Consider the following 10,445-nt stretch of genomic DNA (forward strand, 5'->3'; position numbering starts at 1 on the left):
TCCCTCAAAAACTGGTTACTAGTTTTTTTTTTGGTGGTTGCTGGGGTGTGTGTGGTGGGGGTAGTGGACTGGTGGGTGGCTAAGCTAATCTTTCTGGTGGTTGCTGGAGAGAGGAAAGAGTGAGATGGGAGAAGAGAGACAAATTAGTTTTTTTTTTTTTTTTTATTATTATATTAAGTAGTTTATATTATTTTATTAAGTTGTATATAAAAATAAAAACTGAGATGTAGAGTGAATTATAGAATGAGTTAGTAAAATAGATAAAGTAAATTTTTAGGATGTAAAATAGAACTTTTTTAGACACCCGGATGCCAATGCTCTTAGGAGGATTCCTATTTTTAAAGAAGGAGAAAACACAATATCAATAGTACAAAAAGCAGCAGAGCTGCAAACAAATAGTGAAAAACCAAAGCTCAGCAACAAGCCAGCTTATAGCTAGGACCACCACCTAAACTCTCAAAACAGAAAAAAGGAATTCTCTTCCTTTAGCCACACAAAACTCTATTTTGAACTATGTTTTTCACATTAGACGGCTTGTGTCTAGTGTACTGATATATTGGATAGGTTAGAATAATGCGGAGGACACTTGTTTAGTTTTAGACATATGTTTGTATCTTAATGTGTGCAGTGCACAATCCCAATCATTTTTTACATTTTTAAACAAGGATAGTCTAATCTAATATTTTGGCTGGCTCACAGTTTAACCAATATGACAATATCACGGCCTCGATCAGCTCTAAATCTTCCAGCATGAATTCATATGTTTTTGTTATTGATTTTATGATGGACTGATTATTTATTCATTCGTTGAGGCTTCTTGAACTATTTCCCTAACACCAAACCAAAGTTACCAAATGAGAGAGAGAGAGTTGAGAATTCATTATTCATTTAACGTAAACGGATAACAAAAAATACTAACTGTCATTTTATTAATAACAAATAACAAGTATGATTGTTATTCAACTCAATTACAAGTTACAACAACTCTTTCTTCATAAAAGAAAAAATAGTATAATCATTCTTTTAATAGCTTTTATACAAAGTGATATGCATCTATTTAATACGCAAATTTATTTTTTAAGACACTTCTCATCCATTCTTCTTTTATAAGACTAACGCAACCAAGTCTGAGATATATTTTCAAGGGCACTTGAGTTGGCCACCACGGGTGATCATGGTAGCGTAGCAGGGGCATACATCACGGTTGCCGGAAGTGCCTGGAGGAACGCAGCTGCATCGAGCACAGCAAGTCCCACATGCCCTCTTGCACAGGTTTGGCCTAGACGATAACTGACACCTTGCACTACATGCTGCTCCACAATCTGAAAAGCATAACATATAATTCAAAACCTTAATTAGCCAACTATGATTATTCGATTAAACAGTATCATATACGTAACATATATAGTGATGGAAGAAGATAAAACTCACCTATTTTTTTACTGGGAGAACCCTTTGTTGCATCTGCGTTCACCTGCATAACTCAACAACACATTATCCTGTTAGAAAGAAAGTGCTAGCTAGGCTTCATGCATGTTTATTTTTGAAAATAATAGGAAGAGGAAAGATTGCTACAATTAAGTTTACCATCTGATCAGCTTCAACAAGATGGATGACGAGAATAGAAATGAGAATGGAAGCAATTAAAGCCTTTGAGATGGCCATGGCTGATGACTTGAAGCAGGAGCTACTTTCGTTTCAAAGCTAGTTGAAAATGAAATATTGAAAACCTGAAGATTTAGTGAGTAAAAGTGAGCTAAGGGTGCTCCTATATATAGCAAGCGTATATGTGAGCTGGGCGGCAAAAATTAATAGATAAACAACAAAGAAAAAAGTAGGTGCATGCAAGCTAGGTCGGGACATTCTCAATTATGACATATAGTTTGAACACGGAAGAGAAAAAAAAAAGCATAGTGACTAGGGAGGGAATATCTGGTAACGAAAAGCGATTGGAATCATCTAGAGTAGGCACTTTTGTTGTGTTACTTCTTGGATGGTTTTCACTTTGAGATGACACTTCTACGCGGAACTGTTTGATAACCGTAAAGTATTATAGAAATCTTGAAAATAAAACAATGTCTGAGTAGAAAAGCAGAATCGGAGTAATATGACTCTAACCCAATAGGAAAGCTATTCTATCACGGAAAAAGTTTTTCTCTCTGACCATTTAAAAACAATAAGGGTTCAACTGGTCACGTTCAAACGATATAATGTAACTTTGACTGCTCAATTAATTAATAAAGTCAACAAACTCAGTACTTCTCTACAAAAGAATCAAAAAAAGATCGGGAAAGTTCAGATTTAAAGCATAATCCGTGTATTCAATGTTCCAAATAAATGAATAAGATTTTAAAAAAACAGAGCATGTACATGCAGGCATGCTCTTTTTTTTTTTCGAGCTAATTACCGGACCAAAATTTATATCACCAAGCTCATGAGACATATACACATTTGTTGCAAAATACACTTCGACTTAAAAATCGTGTTTAGATTGGGCTCTAAGATTTTTTTTTTTTTTTTAATAAATCATTTATACGTACTTGTCTATTGATTCTAATATATATACTATACTTGTCTATTAATTAATTTAATTTCAATCAAATTCAACGGTTGTCTAATTCTTTTTTTCTTTTCTTTTTTCAGTTCCATATATATATATATACACACCATTTTTTTTTAAATTAAAAAAAAAGGGTGATTCTTTCTTTCAAGTACCGAGGGAAGTAGGTAGGCGACAAGTTACAACCCCAATATTGTCCACACGTGCAGCTAATGAAACAAAATAGCTTCTCTTTTTGAGAGGTCGTGACTTGTGAGAGTTTTTCTACTTCCTTCGTAGAAAGCGATGGTGAATGGTGATGTGTTCGTGTAGAATAAACCTCACTCATATCTCAAAAAAAAAAAAATATATATATATATATATATAAACAGCTGTGTACAAAGTTGCACCACAGCTGTATTCATCTTCATTCATGGAGACCATTACCAAATTGCCAACATGTTTAAATTAAATAAAGTTTGGTCCCCCTTTATGCCATGTCACAATAAAAATAAATTAAAAAACGAAAGAAGGACATCAATTATAGATGTTTCATAATGATGCCATGTATTACTATTAATTATTAAGAATTATCACTTTATTAGTGGAAAAGGGCATTCTACTAAACCCTTAAAAAAAAAAAAACCTTATATATATAAAAGACAGACTCAATTTTCCTTTATAAAATATCCATTAAATGATTTTTATAATAGTTAATAACGTAACAACATAACTCTGCCCCTTTTTTTTTTATTAAAATAATAATAAATAAATAAAAACTTTAGCAAAATAACTTAATCATCCTTGTGGCTCAAAGACATAATCTCATTTCTTTTATTAGGAGAGTTAGTGTTAATTTTTGTTTTGTTTTGAGGGGAGTATTAATTTAAATCATCTCAGATTCTTCTATTATTGTACTTATTGAATTATGAAAAAAAAAAAAAATTGATAAGGGTAAGTCTAAAAAGTTTGATAAACTTGTTCACATAAGGCAAAGCCGACAGTCCTAATGAACTCGTCGACCTTACTTGTGTATTCATAGACATAAACGACAGTTCCACATCAAAGCTAATAGTTGCGCCTTGAGATCAACAATACCTGAATGAGACGACCAGAATGCATAGACAGGATAAGAAGCTGATGGAAGGAAGCTGAAGGGGATAAGTAAACCTTTGACGGGTCTGACATGGCCTTGCTTGGCCTCTATGCATGAGTATATAAAGAAACATCTTGTGCCCCACGGTTAACCGTAATCAAGGAGATTCCTACAAGAAAAGGATCCCGCAAGATACGTTTAATAATGAAGATCTTCCCTACAAGGAAATGCCCACTATGCCAAGGAACGGATGTCAACCCTATTCTACTATAAAAGTCCCAAAACCCTCACACACCAAGGTATGCATAATTTTCCCCAGCTCTAACACTCTAGAGTTGTAAAAGTGCTCTAACTTAACTTTCAAAGGGTATTTGGCCGGTACTACACCGGTGCTCTCTACAAGGTCTTCTTTGTTTCTGTTTCGCAAGTGTTGTCTCGAGCACATAAGAACTGTGTAACTTACTGACGATTTTTGGCATCATAAAAAATGATAGTATTTATCATTAAACATACATCATAGATGTAAATCTAACTATTTAATACTTTATTTTTATGAAAAAAATATTTTTTTTGAAAAATAATTCGTTAAAAAAAAAAACCATTTTTACAATAAATAAATAAATCATTTTTCAATGGAAATCAGTCACGTTTCTTCTAATTCCAAATATTTATATTTATACATATCACTTATTTTAAATAGCAATAAGGAAAACAAATGTACAAAGCTTTAATTATTATTATTATTATTATTATTATTATTATTATTGTGGGGAGTGAAGCTTGAAAGAGGAAATTGTAAGGCAAGCCTGACCCAAGGGGAAGATGGTCCCAGCTCCTTACCAACCCCAACCCAGTGTAACATTAAGAGTTCCGATGTGGGAGCCCGAGGAAGCAGCTTGCCCGAGGAGCCCAAGGAGCAGACACTAAGAATGGCAACGGGTCGGGTTCGGGCCGGGTTTTTACATACCCGGACCCGACCCGTGGGTCTAAACCCGCAACCCAGACCCGGCCCGATTATTAATTGGGTTTTTTTCCAGGGCCCAAACCAGCCCCGCCGGGCCCCGTTTAGCTCGCAGCCCAAATTGTGGCCCAACCAAAATTTTTTTTTGAATGAAGCCCATATTCATTTTTGTCTCCCATCTCCGTTTAGGCACAGCATTTACAGCAAACACAAAATACACAATATATTACAGTTACACACAAAGTCTCAAAATTTCAATTCTTTAAACTACAATAACTAGAAGTAACACAACCCATCTGTTGAAGTCCATAGTTTAAGTAGAAAACACCAAACAAAAAAATTGAAACAAACATCTCATATTCTCAAAGACTCATATTAAAACAAAAAAAAAAAAGAAAAAAAAAAGAAAAAGAAAATTAAGAGAAGTAGAGAACAGATCGGCGTTGAGAACTTGGGCCGGCAATGAGATTGAGAGTGGGTGAGAGCTTGGGCCGACGGTGGTGAATGCTTGGAACGGCGGTGAGAGGCTGAGATCTTATAACAACAATGGACCGCTCTTTTATCTTCAACCTCTTCCTCTTATTCTCTGTGGTCGCGTCCACCATATCCGCCGATGAAATCAACGGCGGCGGTGACGATGATCTTTTGATCAAGCAACAGCAAGTGGTATCATCGGACGGTGATGACGACCTTCTCCTCCACGCTGAACACCACTTCTCGAGCTTCAAGGCGAGGTTTGGGAAAAGCTACGGGAGCGTAGAGGAGCACGATTACAGGTTCGGTGTGTTCAAGGCGAACCTGCGCAAAGCCAAGATTCACCAGAAGCTGGACCGGAGGTGACAGAGATCAGAGGTTGGGGAGAGCAGAGTGGGAGAGGAGACTCAGGAGAGTGATGTGAGAAAGAGGGAAGAAATGAGGATTAGGGTTAAGAATATAGGAATATATATATAGAGACAGAGGGTATTTTTTTAATTTTGAATACCGGGTTTTTAACCGGGCCGGGTCTCGGGTCGGGTCTGGGTTTTTTTGATAAAACCCGAATCCGACCCCGGACCCGCCTTGGGTTTTTTTTTTAAAAATCCATACCCAACCCTATTTCTAATCGGACCGGGTAAAACCCGGCTCATTAGGGTCGGGCCGGCCGGGTACCCGCGGATCGGGTAAAAATTGCCATCCCTAGCAGACACTCCTCAAAGGGCTGCAGATAAACCATTTGGGCAAGGAGGTTGTGACAGAGGAAAGAAGTGAAGACGTGCAAGAAAAGAAGAGGGAAAATTTATAGATAAAGAGCTCATTACCTCCGCATTCAATGCACTGTATCAACTCAGCTGACCGCATTAATGGCAGAATGACCGCTGAACTGTGCCTTCATAGCTAGTAGAACATTCCACCACCTTCAGCAAGGTTCTAATGGGACAAGCATCCAAGTGAGAAATAGGAACTGTCTAAGTGGAGCATTGAGATGCATTCTAGTTAGATATATAAGAGGAATAGACCCCTCCAGGAAGAGAGGGAGAAAAAAGTAAGAAACAAGATCAAGTGTAATCAAGAACTTCCAAAGAAAGATTTTTTTTTTTTTTTTTAAATTCAGAGTATCATCGCTATCCTCATACCATCCCGAGGAAGTGGTTATACCATCTTTCCCTTGTCTTTTTCTTCATTTTTGTATTAAAGAACCGTTCTTTGATCACATCATTTGCTTAATCATCCGTCACATTCAATTAAGTCAAAAAAAGGTTGACCTTGATAATTTACCTCTATAAATTAATTGTATGGGGCATTGATTCAACCTCATTCCTTGGGTTGCTTCTTCTTCCATTATTATTATTATTATTTATTCAAAATTTCAAATCCTATGGACGATGGCCCATCCTGCCGACTACTAAAGGATTAGGTTTTAAAATTATTTACTTCTATTAAAGGGAAATTAGATGGTCTTATAGGAATCAATCCAATCAAGCTGTAAGGTAGATGTTTTGTTTTGATTCATGGAGGACGTTCCACCAGAAAAATTAAAATACTTAATGAACTTTGGACCCACATTTAGAATGTAATATATTGAATTAGGATATTTTTTATTATTATTTTTGAAAGAGTTTCAACCTACATCCACTTTTAATGGTAGCTGTTTATTATCAAAATGAGACCACAATCGATTTATTATTACTATTATTATTATTATTATTATTATTATTTATGAAACCAGATCATGCCAAGTAGACATCACCAATTATTATCAAAAGTGTATCAAACTTGGACTGCCCATCGTAATCATTAGCCAAGGTGAGTCAAACTTGGACTGCCCATTGCAGCAACTAATAAAGTAATATAAGTACATAATATACGAAATAATAATAAAATTTTACTAACATATGCTTTAAGGGGTTAGTAAACTATTTTAAAAAAAAAATTATGAAAAATTGAATAAGTAGCTAATTGATTTGACACTTTTTCCAATTTTTCATAAAATTTTTCTTAAAATAGATGACATACATTAATTGGACTCATAATAATAAACGAGTCAACTATATAAACAGCGTAGAGCCAAGCTCAAGCAAGTAATCAGTAGAAAACAATCAACTTCATCATACTCGCTTCTCAAAAAAACTTCATCATACTCAATTATATGAGTAGAAACATAGTTTGCCCAAATTCAATATTTATAAGTATTATTTATTTATAAATAACAAAAGAGTCCAAAATTTGTAATAATTTGTGTAAAATTCATATTTTACACCATCTAATAAGATATTGTCAAATCAGTTTTTTTACTTAAAATTCAATATATCTTGTCACACATAATAATATCTAAATAAATTCACGATTAATTAAGTTGGATTTTCAAATGAATATTAGAATTGATTGAGTACAGTTGTGCCTATTCTATAATATGTAATACAATGATGTGGCATATTGAGATTAAATGTATAAAACTTGAGTTTTACTGTTTTTATAAAATTTAATCTCAAAAAAAAAAAACTTCAATAATAATAATTTTTTTTTTTTACTTAAATCAATTAGAGATGAATCATACAGATCATATAATCTAGATTTAACACTAAAAGGAAGACTTTGTCTCAAATTTTAACAACTCAATTTCATGTTTAATTATCCTGGCAGAGTGGGGGGGAGGATATGGGCTTTAAACCTGAGATATTATTAGACACCAAAATATTATTTTCAATAGATTATCATTTAAACCCTAATTTAGTACTGTTTTAAACTTTAATCAATATATATAGATCGGCCAAAGGTGCACTTACAGAATTGCGTCCAATTTACATTAATGGAAAAATTACCACTTTGTTTGTTTGCATTGGAGTTAGCAAGTGTAAGATTAACAAAAATTAATTAAAATACTACTTGAGTATTACATTTTTCAACATTTTTAAATTGATATGGCTGCATAATATCATGTATAAGAAATTATTTACTTTTATAGGAGAAGTCATTCCTCCTCTCATAAGGGGCATGGGCCTTATCTTGGGTTGCATATCGAGGCTCAAAATCCCTTGTGAGCGGAGAAAGGACTCTTCCTACGTATAGGAGTGAATAAATTTATGAATGATAATCTAGGAGAATCATTCTTACATCAGCTCTCAGCAAAACAAATTAGGCTGAGATGTTATGGGCTTGTATTCTGCTAGCCTAATTGGTGGAGAATTATTTACCCACCGTCAATATATGGAATACACCTAGTGATTTTTTAAAATATTTTTAATAGATATAATTAGAGTTAAAGTTAGCTAAGAGGCTAAAAGCATTATATTTGTCTTTTTTTTTTTTTTTTTTTTTTTTTTTTTTGATATGTGTAAATCTATGTAAAACAGTATAAGTGTATAATAAACACTACTCTTTTCCAAATAACACGGTAAAATTGGCATTAAAATATAGCTAAAATGTAAATTGCATCTTCTAAGTTTAGTTGAAATTCATTTCAATCTTCTAACTTTACTTTTATTCAATTGAGTCATTTAAATTTTAAATTTATTCAGTTCAAACTTTCTGTACAATTTTATTAAAAAAATTGCCCCTACAAATATCTATTGGTGTCATGCCCATTTGACCCTTCATTATTTTTTCTAAATATATCCTATCTTTAAAGAAAGAGAAAACACAATATCAGCAATACAAAAAGCAGCAGAGATGCAAACAAATAGTGAAAAACCAAAGCTCAGCAACAAGCCAGCTTTAGCTAGGACCACCACCTAAATTCTCTCAAAAACTGAAAAAAGAAAAAAAGAAAAAAGAAGAAGGAATTCTTCTCCTTTAGCCACGCAAAACTCTATTTTAAAATAGAGTTTTAAAATTTGAAGTGTATTTTTCACAAGATACCGCTTGTGTTTAATGTACTAATATATTGAATATGTTAGAATGCGGAGGATACGTGTCCAATTTTGGACATATGTTTGCATCCTATGTGTCCAATGCACAATCGCAACCATTTTTTACATTCTTACACAAGGATAGTCTAATCTAAAATTTTGGCTGGCTCACAGTTTAACCAATATGACAATATCACGGCCTCGATCAGCTCTAAATCTTCCAGCATGAATTCATATGTTTTTGTTATCGATTTTATCATTGACTGGTAGTTTATTCATTCGTTGAGTCTTCTGGAACTATTTCCCTAACGCTAAACCAAAGTTACCAAATGAGAGAGAGTTGAAAATTCATTATTCATTTAACGTAAAGGATAAAAAAAATACTGACAGTCATTTTATTAATAACAAATAACAACTATGATTGTTATTCAACTCAATTACAAGTTACAACAACTCTTTTTTCATAAAAGAGAAAATAATAAAATCATTCTTTTAATAGCTTTTATACAAAGTGATATGCATCTATTTAGTACGCAAATTTATTTTCTAAGACACTTCTCATCCATTCTTCTCTTATAAGACTAACGCATGCAACCAAGTCTGAGATATATTTTCAAGGGCACTTGAGTTGGCCACCACGGGTGATCATGGTAGCGTAGCAGGGGCATACATCACGGTTGCCGGAAGTGCCCGGAGGAACGCAGCTACATCGAGCACAGCAAGTCCCACATGCTCTCTTGCACAGGTTCGGCCTAGACGATAACTGACACCTCGCACTACATGCTGCTCCACAATCTGAAAAGCAGAACATATAATTCAAAACCTTAATTAGCCAACTATTATTATTCGATCAAACTGTATCATATATGTAACATATATAGTGATGGAAGAAGATAAAACTCGCCTATTTTTTTACTGGGAGAACCCGTTGTTGCATCTGCGTTCACCTGCATAACTCAACAACAAATTATCGTGTTAGACAGAAAGTGCTAGCTAGGCTTCAATGCTTATTTTAGAAAACAATAGGAAGAGGAAAGAGACTATATGAGGTTTTAGATGATTGCTAAAATTAAGTTTACCTTTGGATCAGCTTCAACAAGATGGATAACGAGAATATAAATGAGAAAAGAAGCAATTAAAGCCTTTGGGATGGCCATGGCTGAATCGCTGATGACTTGAAGCTAGAGCTACTTTCGTTTCAAAGCTGGTGGAAAATGAAATATTGAAAACCTGATGATTTAGTGAGTAGAAGTGAGATAAGGATGCTCCTATATATAGCAAGCGTATATGTGAGCTAGGCAGCAAGAATTAATAAATAAATAAAAAAAAGTAGGTGCTTGCAAGCTAGGACGGGACATTCTCAATTATGATCATATAGCTTGAACGCGGAAGAGGGAAAAAAAAAAGCATAGTGACTAGGGAGGGAATATCTGGTAACGAAAAGCAATTGGAATGGTAGGCACTTTTGTTGTGTTACTTCTTGGATGGTTTTCACTTTGAGATAACACTTCTACGCGGAACTGT

At 34.2% G+C, this 10,445-nt stretch overlaps 2 protein-coding genes across 2 annotated transcripts; both read right to left on the reverse strand.

The window, feature by feature from the left end:
- Positions 1-902: 902 nt before the first annotated feature.
- LOC111990440 (gibberellin-regulated protein 1) lies at positions 903-1,778 on the reverse strand. The gene is made up of 3 exons (XM_024022209.2): positions 1,588-1,778; positions 1,432-1,474; positions 903-1,322 (listed from the first exon to the last, which is right to left on the reverse strand). Exons 1-3 carry the CDS (start codon positions 1,663-1,665, stop codon positions 1,141-1,143), a joined length of 303 nt encoding a protein of 100 aa, XP_023877977.1. The 5' UTR covers positions 1,666-1,778; the 3' UTR covers positions 903-1,140.
- A 7,515-nt stretch (positions 1,779-9,293) lies between these two features.
- LOC111990438 (gibberellin-regulated protein 1) lies at positions 9,294-10,223 on the reverse strand. Its single transcript, XM_024022208.2, has 3 exons — positions 10,001-10,223; positions 9,826-9,868; positions 9,294-9,716 (listed from the first exon to the last, which is right to left on the reverse strand). The coding sequence occupies exons 1-3, from the start codon at positions 10,076-10,078 to the stop codon at positions 9,535-9,537; spliced, it is 303 nt and encodes a 100-aa protein (XP_023877976.1). The 5' UTR covers positions 10,079-10,223; the 3' UTR covers positions 9,294-9,534.
- Between the last annotated feature and the right edge of the window lie 222 nt (positions 10,224-10,445).

Source organism: Quercus suber, unplaced genomic scaffold (assembly GCF_002906115.3).
Source record: "Quercus suber isolate HL8 unplaced genomic scaffold, Cork oak 2.0 scaffold_389, whole genome shotgun sequence".
Taxonomy (NCBI): domain Eukaryota; kingdom Viridiplantae; phylum Streptophyta; class Magnoliopsida; order Fagales; family Fagaceae; genus Quercus; species Quercus suber.

What these genes read in the sequence shown, in the direction of transcription:
- LOC111990440 (XM_024022209.2), bottom strand. Translation starts at nt 1,665, where the DNA reads ATGGCCATCTCAAAGGCTTTAATTGCTTCCATTCTCATTTCTATTCTC. An exon ending in TTGTTGAAGCTGATCAGATG is followed by an intron (nt 1,475 to 1,587) that starts GTAAACTTAATT and finishes TGAGTTATGCAG; the next exon opens with GTGAACGCAGATGCAACAAA. An exon ending in TTCTCCCAGTAAAAAAATAG is followed by an intron (nt 1,323 to 1,431) that starts GTGAGTTTTATC and finishes TATGCTTTTCAG; the next exon opens with ATTGTGGAGCAGCATGTAGT.
- LOC111990438 (XM_024022208.2), bottom strand. Translation starts at nt 10,078, where the DNA reads ATGGCCATCCCAAAGGCTTTAATTGCTTCTTTTCTCATTTATATTCTC. An exon ending in TTGTTGAAGCTGATCCAAAG is followed by an intron (nt 9,869 to 10,000) that starts GTAAACTTAATT and finishes TGAGTTATGCAG; the next exon opens with GTGAACGCAGATGCAACAAC. An exon ending in TTCTCCCAGTAAAAAAATAG is followed by an intron (nt 9,717 to 9,825) that starts GCGAGTTTTATC and finishes TCTGCTTTTCAG; the next exon opens with ATTGTGGAGCAGCATGTAGT.